The 19,814-nt window shown below is 32.2% G+C and overlaps 2 protein-coding genes across 5 annotated transcripts in view; one reads left to right on the top strand and one right to left on the bottom strand.

Moving 5' to 3' along the window:
* Positions 1 to 5,197, bottom strand: part of LOC132294627 (DNA polymerase zeta catalytic subunit) — a 29,014-nt gene extending 23,817 nt beyond the window's left edge. Inside the window, exons 1-6 of one of the 2 annotated variants that reach the window (XM_059792539.1) lie at positions 4,896 to 5,197; positions 4,537 to 4,619; positions 3,891 to 3,948; positions 2,676 to 2,725; positions 2,463 to 2,575; positions 1,268 to 1,310 (exon numbers count right to left, since the gene is read on the bottom strand). In XM_059792539.1, the coding sequence (XP_059648522.1) occupies positions 1,268 to 1,310; positions 2,463 to 2,575; positions 2,676 to 2,725; positions 3,891 to 3,948; positions 4,537 to 4,619; positions 4,896 to 5,007 (459 nt within the window). In that variant the 5' untranslated portion in view covers positions 5,008 to 5,197. Of the gene's footprint in view, positions 1 to 1,267; positions 1,311 to 2,462; positions 2,576 to 2,675; positions 2,726 to 3,890; positions 3,949 to 4,536; positions 4,620 to 4,895 lie in introns of those variants that run through there. The other variant, XM_059792540.1, reaches the window with a different exon arrangement.
* A 6,609-nt stretch (positions 5,198 to 11,806) lies between these two features.
* Positions 11,807 to 19,058, top strand: LOC132294628 (vacuole membrane protein KMS1-like). Of its 3 annotated transcripts, XR_009478131.1 has the most exons (5): positions 11,808 to 12,111; positions 16,418 to 16,629; positions 16,783 to 16,861; positions 17,351 to 17,765; positions 18,721 to 18,860. XR_009478131.1 is itself a non-coding variant. In XM_059792542.1 (4 exons), the coding sequence occupies exons 1-4, from the start codon at positions 12,027 to 12,029 to the stop codon at positions 19,041 to 19,043; spliced, it is 690 nt and encodes a 229-aa protein (XP_059648525.1). In that variant the 5' UTR covers positions 11,807 to 12,026; the 3' UTR covers positions 19,044 to 19,058. The 3 variants fall into 3 exon arrangements, 2 of the variants coding, with proteins under 2 accessions (XP_059648525.1, XP_059648524.1); XM_059792542.1 differs by lacking the exon at positions 17,351 to 17,765 and having other exon boundaries at positions 11,807 to 12,111; positions 16,792 to 16,861; positions 18,721 to 19,058; XM_059792541.1 differs by lacking the exon at positions 17,351 to 17,765 and having other exon boundaries at positions 11,809 to 12,111; positions 18,721 to 19,058.
* Positions 19,059 to 19,814: the final 756 nt, after the last annotated feature.

Raw genomic sequence — 19,814 nt, forward strand, 5'->3', positions numbered from 1 at the left:
GTCAAATATGTGGCAGACATGCAAGGGTGTTTCAGGTTTCAATTTATATAATGTTCCCTTCTAAAAGATTATCACAGATAAGTATTTTATGGAAAGATCAAATATTATGTTTTCTTACTTGATTAAAAATCGCATGAAAAAGTTAACAGTTCGCATAAATTAGACTTTAAACTAAATTGGACATGAAAAATATATATCTCATTACATATCAACTTTAAAACCCTTGCTGTGTTTTTCCTAGCAATTATGCTATGATATTATACTAGAAATGCAGCATATTAGAGTTCACGATGTGACAAAACACAAACTCCAGAGTATTTAAAACACATTTCTAATATATATATATATATATATAAAATAAATAAATAACACATTTTTAATATATATATATAAAACAACAAAAAGAGTCAGTACCAGTTGGTTTATAAAAAAACATGTCCTAGCAAAGATACGCCACCCAGCTCAACTAGCATGGACCAAATATCGACAACTAAAACATGTCTCGGAAATTCACAAATAAGAACACCCCATCTTCTCCTCTTTGTTATGAAGCAGAGCAAACCCGTCATCCAAAGACATTCTCTAACCTACTATCACTCTTGAATGTTTGGGTAACAAAAAAGATCAATAAACAACAGTTGAATCAATATAACCTGCAAAGGGCACAGTAACCCAACTATTGCAGAGCCATATTCAGAGGTAAAAATTAATTTGGTGAGGGCGGGAAGTAAATGCCTGAACGGTCAAAATTGTGACTAATATTCCAAGGTATGCATACTAATGCCTCTTCTTCTCTAATATTTTATTTCAGAAGCGAGAACTAAGAAAGTAAAATAATACAAGCTGTTTGAGAATATTATAAGAGTAATTTTAGGCTATGATAGATTATTGATTGAAGTGATTTATGGGATTGATTTTAGGAATCCTCCATCAATGTATTTGCCATATTTATCACTTGTATTCTTTCACCTATAAATAGAGGTGCTCATTGTAAACAATCTTAAAAGAGTATATAATAAGAGTGGTGTAGCCCTTTGGGCTCTTTGTGCTGCGGATGTAAGCCCTAGTGGCTGAACCACGTTATATCCTTGTGTTCTTCATTTTCTATTTCTCTCTTCAATTTTTATATCTTTCAACACAAACAATGTATTTAAGAAAGTATTATCACCTTTATATTGCATTATATTTTATTAAAAAAAAAAAAAAGGTAACTACAAATTTATTTCAAACAACTGTTGACAATTGTGCGATAATAGAGAATGTGTACCAGTAGAAGATTGGCAGCACGAGAGACATCGTGAGGATGATAGCTTAAATTTCTGTTAAGGTTTTCTACAGCATATTTCCAGAACATTATAATTGCCAAAAAACAAAAGATGAAAATACTAATAACCAACCTCACATTATTAGCATACTATCTGCAGCCAAAATGAACTGTAGTAAAATGCAACAGATCTAAAACATCAACCAGCTTGGTACACATCCAACAAGCACTAATAAATGGAAAAGATAAACAAACTCTTCATAAATGGCCTATCGTTTCAAAGCAATTCCAGTGGAACAACAAAATTAAAAGCATGCATCAAAAAGAAAATCCAGAACTAGAGGATATGTAAGAACACATTACTCTTGCTAAAAATTTGCTCCGAAAATGTGTGAAGATATTTGAGACGCTTTCAAGGTAAAGAAGAGCAGAATTGCGTTGTACATATTTTGGCCAGCAGTACAGGAAAGATTTATCCTACAAATTGGCCCATAAAACAACATACAAGAAGTGGTGTAAAATCACAACTTTGCAGGCATCACTAGGGAAAAGAGTAAAACCGTTACTTCCACAACGATACATAAAGCTAATGCAATTGACAGAAAACTGTGGTACTTAAATATATAGTCTGCAAAACATATTTCCTTTTAGTTGAGCAGAGTCTCAACATGATTGCAGGCTTGAAACTGCTGTTGTTTCAAATTGCATTGAGGTAAAAAAAATTAAACAATCATGAACTTAAATTTATTGGAACTTAGACAATGAGAATCTAAATGCTAAGGCGCAGATAAATGCAATTCATTGCATGCTCAATTTCTTGGACTTCGTCAATAATGGATAAAGTGGATTCTGCTTGACAGTTGTCCATTTACAGATGAATTAGAAATGGGATTGTTGTAGAGAAATAAACTAGATTTCTATGGTAAAAAAATAATAACGTATGTCCACAGATAAAAATAACATGCACCAAGCCATCCTATATTAATTGTTTTAGTGTCGTCTTAAAGGATAATTTTAGTAAAAGGACAAATTTGTCATTGCAACAAACTTTCATTCTATCAACCATGAGAAATTGGTAAACCAAAATGGTATCTGCGGAAACATATCAAGTATACAAGATACCATGCCTCACACTGCCCCATCACCTTGTCCCCACCCTCAACAAACACATGCAAATAGAAGATCCAACATAGGATACAGGTATATCTTCGCAAAAAGCTCTTCTGATGAATGATAACCATAAATCTTCCTTGCCCGGACAAGACTGCAACCATGCACATGTTGTCGTTTTGAACCAGCATTTCCTTTAAGCTGTAAGAATTCAAAGGAAAAGTACAACCAGAAATATGCACATTTGCAGCCATGTACGAAAAAAAGACACCAAAAGTCAATTTTCATGAACCAAGCGCACCTTCAACGCTTTCTCAGCAGCAAGAGATATCAAATGTGTGCACCTATCACCTAATAAAAAATAAAAAATAAAAAGTGAATATAAACCAACAGCTAGGAAGGAAAACAGATGCAGGAAAATCAAGCAATATCAAACACTGTATGCATAATAACTACTAATAGAGACAGATGTAGCATGCAATAAAACAATGGTCAATTAACAAGCTATTAAAACAGTAGCACTTCTACATTCACAAAAAATAATAGATAAAGACCTTGTATGTCAAAAACAGTAAAGTAACTTCTTTGTGTCACCATTTCCAGCTTTGATAAAATGGAAGAACATGCCAAAATTTTGGCCAGTGAAATTCGAATGGGATCACACTGATAAAGCAGAGAAAGAATAATCATTCAAAATCTGAATGTCCAATCTCTTGATTACCCCTTTCCATAGCAGAATACATGAATCAAGAATTATATTACATATAGGTCATCCCAAACCGTTGTAGATTTAACAAGCAAATGCACCACATAAGAATCCATAAGCTTCACAAAAACGGAGGCAACATAATAGCATTGTAATCAGATATTGATTGACTTCACAAACAATCAGCCACGTCAAATTCAAAACTCCCAGATAAAAACTGCATCTAATAATAACGATACCGCTTGAAACATATTCTGGAACTTCAAAGATTATCATCAATTACTATTTAATTTAACTTTTTTTTCCTATTCATTTCACTTTATTTTAGGCAGTGCATATAATCAATGTTTGAAAAATAAGTTCAGACCAATGATAACCGATTCACAACATGTGAGTTCAACTAAGATTAGAAAACTGTGCAGCACAGGGACATAGGAAGAGGTTTGATGCACATAATTCAATCACACCTTTTACTAACTGCCATAATCCTACTCTTATTGAGAAGTACAAGAAACCGACGAAGGAAAAGTAAAATAAACTGCTTACTGTGACATGTCTGATAATTGAAATAAAATAATAACATCATATATCCCTTTTCATCCATTACAAAGACAAAAAGGACATTTTCCAGTTCTAGTCAATGTGATCTTGAGGAGGAATGACTCAAGACAGACCAAACCTTCGTTATTATCACAAAATGGATGCTCTGAGACTCAAACTCGTGCAAGTGGTCCTGAAACTCAATCACTGAACCAGGCAAAAATTATAAATATGAAATTACCAAGAAACTAATTCCAAAAATGTTGATACCTTCTTCATGTGGTTGAATCAATAAATCCTCACACGAAACGTATAAATAAGGTAAAGCCTACAAGACCAAGGAGAATCATTTTAGCTAAAAAACTTTCAAATAAAAATAAACCAAAGCAATTTTTTCTTCTCTCCCTCTCTCTCTCTCTCAAGGGGGGACAGGGGAGTGGGGGGCATTGCAATAAGCCGTGAAGCACGATAACAACATAGTAAGTCAGAAAATGAGTCTATAATCATCAATGACAAAGTAAAGGGTAATATTAGAAATGTGGTAATGGCCAAAATAACAGTAATACAAGTCCACCACTCGTTCACAATCTTAATGCAGTAGACAAAGTACTCCAACTTATTCATTTTCAACTGTTGAAATCGTAACAGTATACAAACCATAAATAGAACGATAATTCCAGACTTATAGTCAAGCATACCACAAAAATGTGCAGGAAACAATAACGGGCAATTTGTAGTTTAAAACATGGGGGAGAAAGGCCATTGCTAGATAAAATGGAGTAAATATATCTCAAATTCAATACATAGGTGAAGAAGTACAGAATTGACCATTCTAGATGGTAATCAACATCGGATAGGTTATAAATAAATAAAACCCTAACTTCGAGTAAATGAACTGAGCAACGAATGATCTTACTCGGTGAATATGCAAACAGGTCTTCTGGCCCGCCGGAGTTGAACCATATACTCTTATTACAGGAACCTCGTTCACCTTCCCACCTAATGAAGCAGAAATACGTGTGTGTGTGTACATATATAAAGAGAGAATACCCTTAGTTGAACTGACCAGACTCCTTTACAAACAATACATATTAACATGTACAAGCAATGTATGTGTGTCATAGAGAGAATACCCTAAGTTGAACTGATCAGACTCCTTCATCATAAATGAAAAATCAAAAGCAAGAGATGAGTTCTATAACACACAACACATGTTAACATGTATGTATGTGTGTATATATAGATATAGACTATTGATTTGAATTGTGAACATACCTTGAAAACTACTGTAACAAATATCGATGCCTGGAATTGGAGGGGACATGTAGTAATCGATCGAGACGATTCGAACACTGAAAACATTTGAATCGGGCTGTGTATCTGCCATTTACTCTTCTATCAATTTACAGACGTGTATTGATTGTATAAGAAGCTTTACAGAAATGAGACGATGATGAAGACATGAACTTAGAAGTTCAGAGAAACGAGTGTTCATTTGGCGCCGGTTTTAGGGCTTTATATATGAGAAGAAGTTTGAAACTTCCCCTGTACGCTTGAGTGGACAACTTTTCGAATTTACAAGGAAAGATAAGTTCCGTGCAATCTTTTAGGCTATGTTTGGTACAAAGGTAAAGAAAGGAAAGGATAACATTAATGAAAGGAAAAAAAAAATGTAAAAGAAATAATAATTTTTAACTTCTTATTGTATTTGATTGAATAATGAAAAAAAAGATAATAATCATGTTTGGAGAAATAAAGTAAAGAAATTTGTTTTAATGAATTTATTATTATACCCTTTTATATTTTAAAACATAAATTTATAAATTAAGTGTGTAATTTAAAAATAAATAATAAGTATTAACGACTTTGTTGTTCTTTTGAATTCATGTTTATATATAGGCAAAATAAAATGTCTCGTTTGTTTTTTATTTCAATAAATGAGTCAAATTAAATGCTATCTATAAAAGATGAACCGACTTAACATATTTTTTCAAAAAAACATGATCCAAATTAAATGTTTCATAAAATAAAAACGCTTGGCAAAATTATTTTGTGAATTGATTATTTACCAACAATTATTGTTTCCAAGCTCTCTATTTTCACATAAGAGAATTTGTGAAATGTCTATCTAAGAATGTTAAAACCAATTAAAGGATAACAATGTTGTCTCACAATATAAAGATGTTTATGTGTGGGAAATTTGATGAGCATGGCATGGTGGAATAGTATGATAAGATAGTGGACTAGAGCTTACAGCAAGAAGGGGAGTTTTTATTTGATGGTGGAATCAAACCCCAATAAAGATGATGAAGTAAAGCAAAAGAAAAAGAAAATTAAAGAGAGAAGGTACGTAGTAAGCTTTTTAGCTTGCTCAATATAATTTTATTTCCAGCATCGTATAATGTGTACTATTGACCGGTACTCCTCTTCAAAACAATATAGGAGAGATTTATAACTTGCTAAATTTCTTGCAGCCTCTTCCTCTTCATTAAATTTCTTGCAGCCTCTTCGTTCTCTTCTCTTTCAATTTTGTCTTAAGGATAAATTTGGTATTAAAAATATTACACCAGTCTCTCTTCTCCTTTCTTTCCATTTCCTCCCACGTTTGGGAGAATAGCAAAGTAACTGTTTAAAGTCTTGTTCAACCCTTCTAAAACCATCCATCTCCTTTCCTTTCCTTCCCACCACTTTTACCAAACACAATTTTTTTAACACCCCCATTACCTTTATTTTCTTTTTCTCCTAATTCCATTGCACCAAATTGAGCCTTAAGGTACATTTGGATAAGGTAGATTTGGAGGGAGAGAGAATAAAATAAAGAATAGTGGGAATGTGTTTAGTCCTTTAAAAATGAGAGAAAATAAAAGATAGAGATATGATAGCGTTTAAGTAGTATTTTTATGATTTTAAAAGTGTCCTCAACAATTAAAAGGAGTAAATTATTATTCCACGCATATATCATCTATTTAAAATGATAGGATAGTTTTTTTGTTATCATCTTTATTCTTTTTTCCCCTATATCATATTCAAATAAGAATAATATTATTATTATTTTTTTTTCTCTTCTATTTATCCAAACATAAATAGAGATTATTGATATCATTTTTTTTTTTTTTTCTCTGATAACTAATACCATAATTTCTTTTATTTTATCTCTTATGTATCCAAACAGAGTGCAAAATAACCCTTGAACTATGTTTGAATTTACAAACAACTCCCTAAAGTATATTTTGTGCATAATACTGGACTATCACATTTAGTTACAAAATGACCAAATACCTTGACTATTTTTCATTAAAGACTATAATGTCATTTCTTATTGAATTGCCCTTAATTTATTTTTCTTATTGAAATAAATTATCAAAAATTTCATATTAATTTGATAAATTCTCCATTAAATTTGCATTAATTTACCTTTAATTTTTAAAATTAATTATTTAAATAAAAATCTTAAGTAATTAAAAAAAAAAAACAATTTAAGTAGTTTCTTAATTTTTCATGAATATATTGCATAAAGAATGTATTTTTTATTTAAGCAATTTATAATTTTTCATGAATATATTGTGTCTAAAATAAGGTATTTTTTTCAATAATTTTTTTAAAATTGAGTATAATAATTTTTATTATAAATTGTAAAATTATAATAATAAGTTAATTATTTTTGAAAATGGTAGTTACAGATTTTTTTCTTTCCTTTCATTTTTATGATAAATTGATAATAATAATAAAATTAAGGTAAATGGTATAATTAATATTTAGATATGATAAATAAAATAATATAATATAATGACAAATTTAATGATAAAGGGTAAAATAGTCTTTTGTGATGAATTTGTCTTTAATTGCAACAAATTAATAATTCAGGGGATAATTTGTAATTCAGGGAGTTATTTGCAAAAGAGCAATAATTTAAGAAGCATTTTGCACTTTACCCATCTTTTTATTTTTAAAATTAGACCCAAATCATATTTGGATGGACCATAATGGTTTGAAACAGTGTCAACCCATCATGAATAACATGAATTATCAGTTTTTTTGAGTGGTCTTATTTACAGGCTTCATTTACTTTTCTATGTCAAGTTATAACTATGATGTAATATATTATATAAATCATAAAATTGTGTTTGATATTTGTATTATTCTTGTGCAAGTACAAATATCGAGGTGCATATCACTATTGATTTGATAAATCAAGAAAATTATTAACAATATTCTGCATTATATATATATATATATGTATTTTGTCTGAACTTAAAAAGTATTGTATCGATAAGAAGTAATATACAAAACATTATAGCTACAAAAGGCATGCCAATACAAAACAACCTAGTCTAATTATAGGCAAAAACTAAAGGCAAGTCCAAACAAGACAATAAGTCCCTTATATTCAATAACCCTGTACCTTGAACATTTCTCGTGCACTACAAAAGGAGATAAACCTTTTTGAATCCAAGTGATCCATCCTCAAGATAAAGTTGAAGTTATAATCAATGTAATGTGAGGAATTAGAAGAGATTTTATTGCGTGTGGTTGCGGGTCAATCATCTTCCAGAATTCAATCTATTTGGGTTGGTATTTTATTATTAGTTTCCTCAAATATTTCAAATAATATAATAAGAAAAATATTTCAAATAATATAATAAGAACGCTCAAATAAATTCATTAGATAGAAAATTCTATAGTATTCAAAATGATATTACAAAATAACTATTCTTTTACCCTCACATAATTTCTTATAATTTGTTGTTAATACTCTTGCTACAAAAGTCATTTCCTCTAATTTGGTATCAACATTCATTTCCGTAGTGTGGTTCTTCCACATGAATCATGTGTGAGTCCTACTGGTGTGCCAATCTTGCTCATTCATACATTCTTTTTACATTTTGACTGTTATGTTTGTCTAACTGGCATTTCATATGAATTCTATAGAAAGAAGATGTAATAAAACAAATAAAGAATTACTAGTATTTTTTATTTTTTAGTTTTTGTAATTTTAGCATGCAAAGATACAATGATATATCATTTGCTAAAAATAAATATATTCGTTTTAAAATTTCTTTATGCACGAGTCTACTGTAAAAGTCCAACTATTACCTCCACTTATATATGTGAAATAGTTGTGCAATGTCCAAGAAGTTATAGAACTACAAAAATTATTCCTTTCTTTTTGGATCATGCACAAGGTTTGTTAAGTTTAGTCATTACAACTTCAATTACCTTCACCTTTAAAAAAATAATAATAATAATAATTGCATAAACTCCCTTAACTTATTGCGATTTATAATAATTTATTTATTATTATTACTAAGCACAAATCCCCAAACGAGGGGTTGATCATTATAAGAAATAACTAATATATTCATGAACCTTCAACACTTGTCTTTGAAATAATACGAAAACTTGGCCTGTTTGATTTGTCACTCGTAAAATAATTTTTTGTTTGATTTGTCACTCGTAAAACAATAATTGAAAATCAGATAACTGTATAAAATTTCTGCTTGGTTCAATTTTTTTAAAACTGTTTTCTTAAAACTCAGTTGTAAAAAGTTTGTTTGCAGGCTCTAAAATATTAATTGTGAGATCCATATAACAATAACTCAAGCAACAATAATTTTATCGTATATCCTAATATTAGTTGTCACTTGTTAGATGGCAAATTATATACTTACTCCTTATATAAGTTAGTAAAGCACTTCTCAATTTTGTGTTTCGTTCAGATTGTGAAATTCTATGCGTTAAAATGCTACATTTTCTCGTGGGCTCCGATTGGTTAAATATAACTAACTAGAAAAGAAAGGAAAAACACTGAAAAATTAAAGGGTATGCTTGATTTGTAATTCTTAAAAAACTTTTAATAATTTAAAAAACATAAATTTGTTTTCAGAGAATTATAAAAGGTTGTTCTATGAAAACAGACCTTTCTATACCTGAGTTTTCAGAAAATTGAACCAAACGAGTTTTTTGTTCAAATTTTTTTCCCCAGTTATTTAAAAATATAAAATTGTTCTCAAAATTACAAACTAAGCAGGTCCTAAGATTTTCGCAACCCTCTATTTTCCTCAAAACGTTTTCAGCATAAAACACGGGAAATTTATATATTCACATGAAAGCAACATCTTTTTATTTTGTGTTACTGTGTTACCCAACAATTTCATTGCATTATTTTACACAACAATTTTATCGTAATTTTTTTACTAGGTTTCAAAGAATTACAGTCTAATAACAACTTTTTTAGTTGCTTTTTATCAAATGAAATAAATAGTAATTTACAAGGTTTAAATTAATTTTTTATTATTTTTCCATTTTTATAAAATAAGAACAATTTAGGTATCTAACTATAACATGATATTTTTATACAATTTTATTGGATAAATTTTAATCTTAACCAAATATATACTAGAAAATCAATTTTCTTTTCATTTACTTCACTTTTCATTTCAGTTTCCATTTCCATTATTTTCTTACTATTTCCATCTACCCAAACGGAACTAGCCTTAGGGTCCGTCTGTTTATGGAAAGTGAAATTGAAAGAAAGTCAAGTGAAAAAACATAAAATTAAGTTTTCCGTATACACTTGGTTAGCAGGAATTTTTTTTTAAAGAAAGTTGTGGACAAATATTATATTGTTAGTTTTAATAGCATGAAAGGAAAAAGAAAATGAGTTATTTATCAAAACTACCCATGATTTCAAATACTAAAAAATAAATAATTTGTGTGCTAGGTGAGTCCTCTTTATACCCAATTATTTATATTATTTTTAACAAATAAATAGTAAAATGATGGATTATTAAGAATACTTATTATTATTTATATTCATATTCAAATTAGAACAAATTAAGGATGACTGAATTTTAGTTACCAGATTCTTTTTATTTTGTCTTTTCAATAATAATTATTTATATTCATAGGTAAAATGTAGTTTACTTATCATAACATATTCATATTCTTATTCTTGCTGGAATGTTAAATATATTATTTTTTAAGCCTCGGGAGAAACACTAAAGGGCTATATACTCTGGACTAAAAATAATCGTGCAAAAGTAACATATTTTATTATTCATGCATAATACTTATCAATCCCTTTTTTACTATTTATTTATTTTATTTTTATTTTTTACTTTGAGCCACTTCTATGCAAAATTTTATTTACAAAAATCATTCATGGTTGGAGCATAAAATTCTATCCAGTTACAAAGCTATATAGATAATAAAAAATAGATATTATATTGATTCCATCCAAAAGAAATTTTTACATTTTATATATATAATACGGTTATTTCAATCTATCTTTGTTTTGTTCATATTTCTATTGAGATATTGGTGACAATATATCATTTAACATTCTACTGTTCAATTTTTACTTTATATTCGAAATGTTATACAAATTTAAAAGTTAACGAGGTAATTCAAGTTAAATGTTTGAACGGACATATGAATGGAAGTATAACTTATGATTATGATGTAGTAGAAAGGCTATAAGAGTCTGACTTAATCACAAAGAATCTGAGGGAAGATGGAATACTTTGTAGGAAACTTAGAAATAAAATGACAGTTTTTGCAACATACGTTTCATGCACGTAAAATAATAGTTTTTGTGGAGAAATATTTTGAAATTCTATTTTATTTTTCAAAATTTTTACTTTCCATCTAACCAAACTCTCAAAAAATTAAAAAACTCTTATTTCATTTTAGTAATACTGATGTATGTTTTGCAAAGTGGAATGAAAGTAATCGGAATTTTATTTTATTTTATTTTTAATTTTTGAAAAATTGAAACAATTCTCTTCTTTTAATTTATTGCTTCCTCTTATTTTTTTTATTTTTTCATAATAGTTTGCATCACTACTTATTTAGGTTGCTTTTTCATATTTTTTTGTATTTTATTTTCTCAATATATATACCAATAAAAATATTATAATAAACCAAAAATTAAAAAATAAAAATATTATACCAATAAAAATATTATAGTGTTAGCAACCCTTGTTTTAGTGGTGGGTACACAAAGGCTGCAAAGATGCTTGGGTTGAGAGATCAATGAAAAGAAGCCCATGCCCATTAACAATTGGACACTAATACGTTTGGGCTTGAACAGGTATAATAAACCAACCTAGTTACATAAAACCAAACCCAACTCTCTCAACCCATATCCGCGTTTCCCAGATCGTCACGCAAATTGTGCTCGCCCTCTCTCTCTCTCACACACACACACCCACCCACCCACCCAAACACACAAACCTGCAGATCCCAGAGTCTGCAATTATTACTTTCCGATTAGAATTCAAAAACTTTCGTTTTCGATTCCCGAGAAAGTCCAAATTCGCGACTTTCTAGGCCACTCTTCTTGACCAATACATTCACTACAAATTCAATCCGGAGACTCTGTGGTTTTTCGCAGAGTGATGTGCAATGGAGTCCCAAGGACACCAAATCTCTCCGTCTTCTTCCACTCATGCTCTTCATTCTCAAGCTCACGTTGATTCGTTTATTTCAGGTCAGTCACACAGTTCATATATATATATATATATATATATATAAATAATGTGTAGGTATATATTGGTGGTTGAATTTATATGAGGTGGTTTGTGATACTCGAGCGTTAGGGTTTGGGTTCAAATTGACTTACATGACGATTTACCGTATTATACTCTGTTTGGTTGGCAGAGAATTTGACATACTTTTGTTTCTTAGCTATATTATAGTAGTTGAATTTGCAATCTGTTTTTGATAGTTGAATGTCAGGCATAGATCATTCAATTTTGTTTCTAACATAGGATTATTATTGCCACTACTGAGTCTATCATGATAAGTTGAAAAATTAGCTATCCGTGGCCGCGTCCTCCTTACCCATCGGAATTCTTGTTCCCCGTTTCGAAGACCAGTCACCGTGGGATCTCTCAAAGGTTTCGAAGAGGGAGAGGTCGACCCAGCTGTTTGGAGCGGCGGGTGGTAGTCATCGTCAGCGACGGCGGTTTGAGGAAGGTCGTCGGCAGTTAACCTGTGGAGAAGAAAGGGGAAGTGTTTGCCTATCAACTTGTTTACGTTTTGGATTTGATGGAGGAAAGAGAGTAGAGAGTGAAAGAGATTGGAGATAAAATTTGAGGAGGGGAGAAATAATTATGAGGGTTCTGAAAAAAAAAAAAAAATTTGTTTACGTTTTGGTTTTGATTGAGAAAAGAGAGCAGAGAGAGAGATTGGAAAGAATTTGAGGAGAGGGGAGAAATAATTATGAGGGTATTGTAGACAATTTAGTTGCTTTATTTACATATCTTTGAGGGTAGAATGGAAATTTGATAATAAAAAATTGATGACATCATATTTTTTTTTGTTAGTAACAGTATTTTCGGTTAATGGAGGGGAGGTCCTTGTTGTACGTATACGAACCTTGAGGGAGGTCATTGTTATTTGGCAAACAAGGGGAGGTCAATGTAGCTTGACGAAACCTCATGGGAGGTTAGTGTAATTACTCCTTGTAGAAATATGCCTTTTTTAATCCAATAATTCTATAAATGTATAAATGTATGGTTTAATGATATTTAATGAATTTTGTTGCAATTATATCATGACTCATATGTATTTTAACTTTAAAGCCGTTGACAGCAAAGAAAAAATAAAAAAAGAAACTAATTATTTTCCTCTCTTATTACTTTTATGATTTCAAGTATGCTTAAAAACAAAAACTAACAAATTACTTTAAAGCCGCTGACAGCAAAGAAAAAATAAAAAAGAAACTAATTATTTTCCTCTCTTATTAGTTTTATGATTTCAAGTACGTTTAAAAACAAAAACTAACAAATTCAAATACACTCAAACTGGAGTGATGCTTCACCCCATAGTGGCGCGAGTTTGAGTCCTGGTATCTGCCTTTGTAAATAGGGTAACTGCCTAACCTCTCCCTGACTTTGCTGAATGCAGGAGCATTGTACACTGGGTGCAACTTTTTTGTCATTGTTTTAGTGCGACATGAGTATAAATGGAAATAGCTGCGTCAACAAATTTATGCAACTAACTTCAAACAAAACTTATAGGTCAGAGTTGTAATTAAGTTTAACACTTTAACCTAAATCATCCTGAAAACAAGGTTATAAAATATTGAGTGAATGACATTAAATCTCCCTTTTCTATCTGTGTTTTTCATTAAACCCCCTTTTTTTATTTTTTTTAGGGTAAATTACACCTAGATCCCCTGAGGTTAGGTCATATTTCAGCCAGATGAAGATTTTGGTTTTAACTTTCACTTACACCCCAATTTACTTTTTGACTTCTGATACATGTGAATAGACCATTTTACCCTCAATTTTTTAATACAATATATATATATAATCTTAAATGACAAAAAAGCCCATATATATATATATATATATATATATTCAACACCGGCAGCTCCACCAACGTCCCACCCTAACACCTCCCTACACCACCAACCCACCCAAAACCAAACTACACCTCCACCCAACACCTCATCACCACCACCCACCTAAAACCAAACCCAAAAATACACAAAATTCCATCCCACCCACTGCCGAAATGGACGTCGATGACAAAGAATCGAAGGTGAGTTGATGTCGGCGGCGGGTGTCAGATTACAACCTCTACGGTGGCCCAATCAATATATCTCGGCAGCGACACATCGGATTATGCTTACAGCCACGACGGCGTCGTAATTGGCGGCAAAAATCCTCATCTCGTGCTACAGTCGCGTATCTGTGTGTGAAGGTTTGTGTGTAGAGAGGTAGCTACAGTCGCGGCAGCAATGAAAGAGGTCATGGTGGAGGTGGTCGCGATGGCGGCGGGAGAGACAATGGGATCGATTCGCCGATGACGACGATTTGTCAAATCAAACGGCGACGACGGTGGAGAAGACGGCAATGATGTCGAAGCCTCCGGCGGCATTGAATCCTTGTCTTCTTTCTTCGATTTAGGATTTCTTTCCTATTTTCCACCAAATCACACACACATATATGTATATCACCCACACCATATACCACCCCCGTCGGCCCGCCGCATCACAGATCCACAAACCACAGCCACATCCGATGCCGTCATCGCTGATTGCTCTGACTAGACGCCCGTCGTTGCTTTGTCGTCGTTTGGGAACACGGCGATATGAACTGGGTCTTGCTACTTGGAGCTCGCCGGAATTGAGTTTTGTTTCGCCGACACTAGGAGCTCGCCGGAACTGGGTCAGTTCAGTTCTGTCGTTTGTCGCCGGAGAAGAACTGGGTTTCGTTAAGCCTGTAATCCGAATTGAGTTTGGTTTCGCCGACTACAACTGATTCCGACGGGAGGGAGAGAGAGAGGGGAAAAAGAGGGTAGAGATAGAGAGGGGGGAAGGTTCACAGAGAGGGGGGATGGGTAGTTTGGTCACAAAAATAATTAATATTAGGTCAAAGGATAGTATAGTCTTAAATTGATATTTGGGGTGCAAGTGAAATGCTAAATCACTAATTCATATACAAGTGAAATCTAAAACTAAAATGTTCATATAGGTGTAATATGACCTAACCACAGGGGGTCTAGGTGTAATTTACCATTTTTTTTAATCAAAAAAAGCCCCCTCAACTATTAGAGGAGGGGGTGATTTAACTAACTTCCGTTCACTAACTATTAGAGAGGGGTGATTTAATTCTCAAATATATATATATATATATATATAGCAAATAAATTTCAAGGAAAAAAAAAAAAAAAAAAACCTAGATTTATATTGGAAAAAAAAGTAGGCATTATTTTTGGTAGTGTCCCTTTAATAACTCTATATAAAATTAAAATTAATGAAAACCAAATAAATGAATGCATAATATAAATCTCAAATATATATATAGCAAATAAATTTCAAGAAAAAAAAATAACCTAGATTTTTTTCCTAAATAATAATATAAAAAAAACCTAGATTTATATTGGTCTGAAGGCTAGATGGAAATGAAAATATATTTAAATAATATTTAATGATACATATTATATATACCATTATATTATGATACAAATTATATATAATATTATAATGATAGGTAAATAAAAGAAGTTGAACAGGAAGAAGAGTACATATTGTTGCAATGGTTTTTTTTTCTAATATAAATCTAGGTTTTTTTTCTTGAAATTTATTTGCTATATATATATATATGTTTCAGAATTATATTGTGCATTCATTTATTTGGTTTTTATTTTATATAGATTTATTAAAGTGACACTACCAGAAATAATGCCTAATTTTTTATTTTCCAATATAAATCTAGGTTTTTTTTTTTTCTTGAAATTTATTTGCTATATATATATATATATATATATATATATTTGAGAATTAAATCGACCCTCTCTAATAGTTAGTTAACGGCAGTTAGTTAAATCACCCCCCTCTAATAGTTGAGGGGGGGTTTTTGACAAAAAAATAGAAAAAGGGGGGTTTAGTGAAAAACACAGATAGAAAAGAGGGGTTTAATGTAGTTTACCCTAATATATTTTTGATAAGTGGATTACAAGTTTATAATATACAAACAAGTTTGAAACTTAACACTAATATGGACTACCCGAAGTTCTTGCATAACTCGTAGATTGGCTATATTGACGGGAAATGTTGTAGTTGTATAATGTTATTCTAGCACCCTGATTCCTAAAGCTCAAACTCAAAAAGATTAAAAGACTGAAATAGGCTAGAAAAGTTCACGTCTTTTATGGCCTAGATGTGGATTACAATGGCAAAGTAATTACCGTTGTTAAATAGGCTCAAAAAGTTCACATCTTCTATGGCCTAGATAGGAATCCTTCTGATTTCTTTTAACTTATTGATTTGTTCATTTATGCAGAACTCCATGAGAAGCATCAGCAGGAGCTAGAGAATCTGTCATTGACAGCACAGCCCTTGAAGACGATAAAATTGTTCACTTTGGCTGTTATTCAATATCTTCAGCAACCACTATTTTGTATCTTTGAGAAGCGTGGTTGGCTTATGCTTCTAAGTGTTCTCTCTGGGGGTATTGGAATACTGATGACTATAGTCAGTGGGCCTCACAAAGAGGTATCGAAATTTTTGTCGTAGTTGTATAGTTGTGCATTTGCAGTTGATGTACTTGTACTTCCTGTAAGTGCTGAAGTATTGGCACATTATCATTATTCCATTTTCTCAATTTGAATATCCCTGAACCATGTATTTACTTCGCTAATATTGCAGCATTTTCAGGAGCTTCTTTATTATCTTCAATTTGGACTATGGTGGTTAGCCCTTGGTGTAGCATCATCAATTGGTTTGGGTAAGTGAAAAATATATATATAAATCTAAGTTCATTTGTATTTTTCTGTTGCACTCCACACCATGGACTCATAAAAAATAAGTGAAGTACCCACGTACGGTGTTTGGGCTGAGTGTGAATGTCTGTCCAACACATTTGGTTGGACATGCGCCTAAAAACCATACCCAATAACTCAATTTTATTACATTGTTACTTCAAAATGAGTGCAATGCCTATGTTGAACAATTTTTGCATAAAAACATTATTCTACTCTAGAAAATGAAAGAAAATACTATTTAATATTAGATAATGCAGTGTCCCTGTGTCACCCCCCTGTTTGGAGATGTGATACAACCAACACACTTGCTTACTCATCCACACCCAACGCACATACCAAAGTCCATGTAACATAAGGTTGCAAGTACTAATGCACCTTTAGACATTTAAGACATTCTTTAAGGTATCAATGACAACTAGGATCTTGTGTATGTTATTTATGTTGCCTTGTAGGTTACTTGATGCTGCTCTGAGTATATATGCTCAATTAAGCGCTCCACACCGAGGAATGGCCTTTCTTTCCATGAGAAATTAAGTTTTTCTCTTATAAGTGATTATTGGATCTATATCACGGTGTTGTTATTCATGCAATGTAGCTTCACTTGAAGATCATTTTATTTATGCCCAAAAATTGCTGGAAAGCAGGATTTTAAAAGCTAGAATGGCTTCACGCCAAAGTGATTCAAGCAAAATTTGGATAGCACATGGCATGACCAAACAGAAGATTGTGAATTGACTTTCTGCTAAAGTTCTGTCACATTCTACGGCAGGGCCAACACACACCCTCTTTAGGGATCAGTTTGAAGAGAGTTCTGTCACATTCCCATGGCAGGGCCAACACATATTCTCTTTAGGGATCAGTTTGAAGGTTAGCCTATGCTCAGCACAAGCTATGACAATAATAATTTTTTTTATCATACTCTGTCTTATCAGGCTTTTGGACTTGTAGCTGTACTTTGTTATGAGATTAAAGTTCTAAGAATTGGGGAATTTTGAAAAAGAAGATGACCGTATGGAATGATTTTTGGGTCTGTTAAACATAGTAAACAAACAATCAAATGCTAGGAAAAAAGACTTGCTGTAATATAATTGAGGTCAGAGTTGATATTAATCAACCCAAGCACATAAAGTGTTTCAGAAACAGCTGTCCAAGCCCATTAAAGGGCAAACCCACTGAACGAGGCTTACACCATTGCGGGGTCTGGGGAGGGTCACGTGTATGCAGCCTTACCTCCACATGCGGAGAGGCTATTTTGGGCTGGTCAAGCCCATTGAGGCTTGATTTGACCAATCTGTAGCCTTACTTTTGTTATTTCATAGTGTAGGCCTCACATGAACCCTGTCTGGCTCAACCAGCCTGGCGGCCCGACCCATGGTTATTCTTATAGTAGATTCTTTTGGGTACAAATTAATCTTGTTAAAATTAATTGTTTGTACAAACTGTATGGTGTCAAAACCACTGACCTTTGCATCCTGGAATTATTGTTAAAGACTTTTTAATTAGGTATCTAGCTTCACGTGTATTCATTGTTGTTATTATTTTTTCTGGGTAAGGAGGAACCATTCCAACTATATATGTTTTGTACTCATGGTTACAACGTAAACCTTGGACATACTCAATCACCCGCAAACCACAGATATTGCTTAAGCACTCAAACTTGTGACCTCAAGGTAGTAAACCTGAGGTCATGCCATTCGAGCTACCCTAACAGGTTTCACCTGTCTTCACTGTTTTCAGGTAGGCACATGAAACCACTGCGTTTTTTTGGGAGTTCTGGCTTTGCTTGATGAATTATAATTTTTGATTGACTTCCATTCTGCAGGTTCTGGTTTGCACACCTTTGTGTTGTATTTGGGCCCACACATTGCCCTATTTACAATGAAATCTGTGCATTGTGGCCGCGTCGATATAAAAAGTGCTCCGTACGATACAATTCAGTTGAAAAGTGGTCCTTCATGGCTGGATAGAGATTGCTCTGATTATGGACCACCATTATTTTCATTACCTGGTTCACGTGTTCCACTTAGTAGCATATTACCTCAGGTTCAGTTAGAGGCTATCCTATGGGGTATTGGAACTGCACTTGGAGAGCTTCCCCCGTATTTTATATCTAGAGCAGGTAATGTGCTCGTTCTATGCTCATGAATCATGTTTTAACTCTACTCAAACACCAATGATGAAACAATCTGTTGGCAGGGAGAGCCCATTACAGAAGCATTTGGGTGATCATACTTGTCATAATGTCATTTCTTAATTTTGTACTTGTTATGAATCTGTGGGGACGATGGTTCAAAGTCTATCCCAAAGATTGAAAAAGCACTTTACTGCAGGTCTACTTTGGTACAAAAATTGGAAAAGTTAATATTCTATTCTTTTAAACAACTTTTGATACTTTTATTTTTCCTTTGTAAATGGCAGTAGGTTTGGCCTTTTGATCTTAACCTGATCAAACCAAGTCTAAGGTTGGATGTGGATTGGTTTCTGATCCATGTCTTATTCTTTTTGACTTTTGCTATTTCTGGTATTTGTGATCATGGGCATGAATAAATCGCAGCAACTCAGTTGAACAATTTACTAAAATTGTTAGGAAAAATAATTTATGCTTTGGGTGTCCGTTTGTGTTTTTGTTTTAACAATGAGAAATTAACTGGGTATATAGATTCATTCAGTGATTAGTGGATTTTCAGATTATTATAGATGCCATGTGATTTGGTCACAAGAAGAATCAGTAACCACAGAAAGATGTAGAGTTGCAGATTGGAGTTTGGCTTTTTTAAGGGCCTGTTTGGTTCAGTTTTCTGGAAGCTGAAGTTTTCTGTTTTTCAGAAGACAGTTCAAAATTCCTAGTTGTCAGTTCTCTGAAAGACAAAGCTTGATTTTAGAAAACTGTCTTTTCTAGTATATATTGAAAACTGT

The sequence above is a fragment of the Cornus florida genome, unplaced genomic scaffold, assembly GCF_030987335.1.
Source record: "Cornus florida cultivar Cherokee Brave unplaced genomic scaffold, ASM3098733v1 CherokeeBrave_3.0.0_Hap2_Chr02, whole genome shotgun sequence".
Classification (NCBI taxonomy): domain Eukaryota; kingdom Viridiplantae; phylum Streptophyta; class Magnoliopsida; order Cornales; family Cornaceae; genus Cornus; species Cornus florida.

Bases quoted from the DNA above. Each gene is read 5' to 3' on its own strand.
- LOC132294628 (XM_059792541.1), top strand. From the start codon at position 12,027: ATGGAGTCCCAAGGACACCAAATCTCTCCGTCTTCTTCCACTCATGCT. The intron at 12,112-16,417 runs GTCAGTCACACA...TCATTTATGCAG, and splicing joins CGTTGATTCGTTTATTTCAG to AACTCCATGAGAAGCATCAG. The intron at 16,630-16,782 runs GTATCGAAATTT...CTAATATTGCAG, and splicing joins TCAGTGGGCCTCACAAAGAG to CATTTTCAGGAGCTTCTTTA.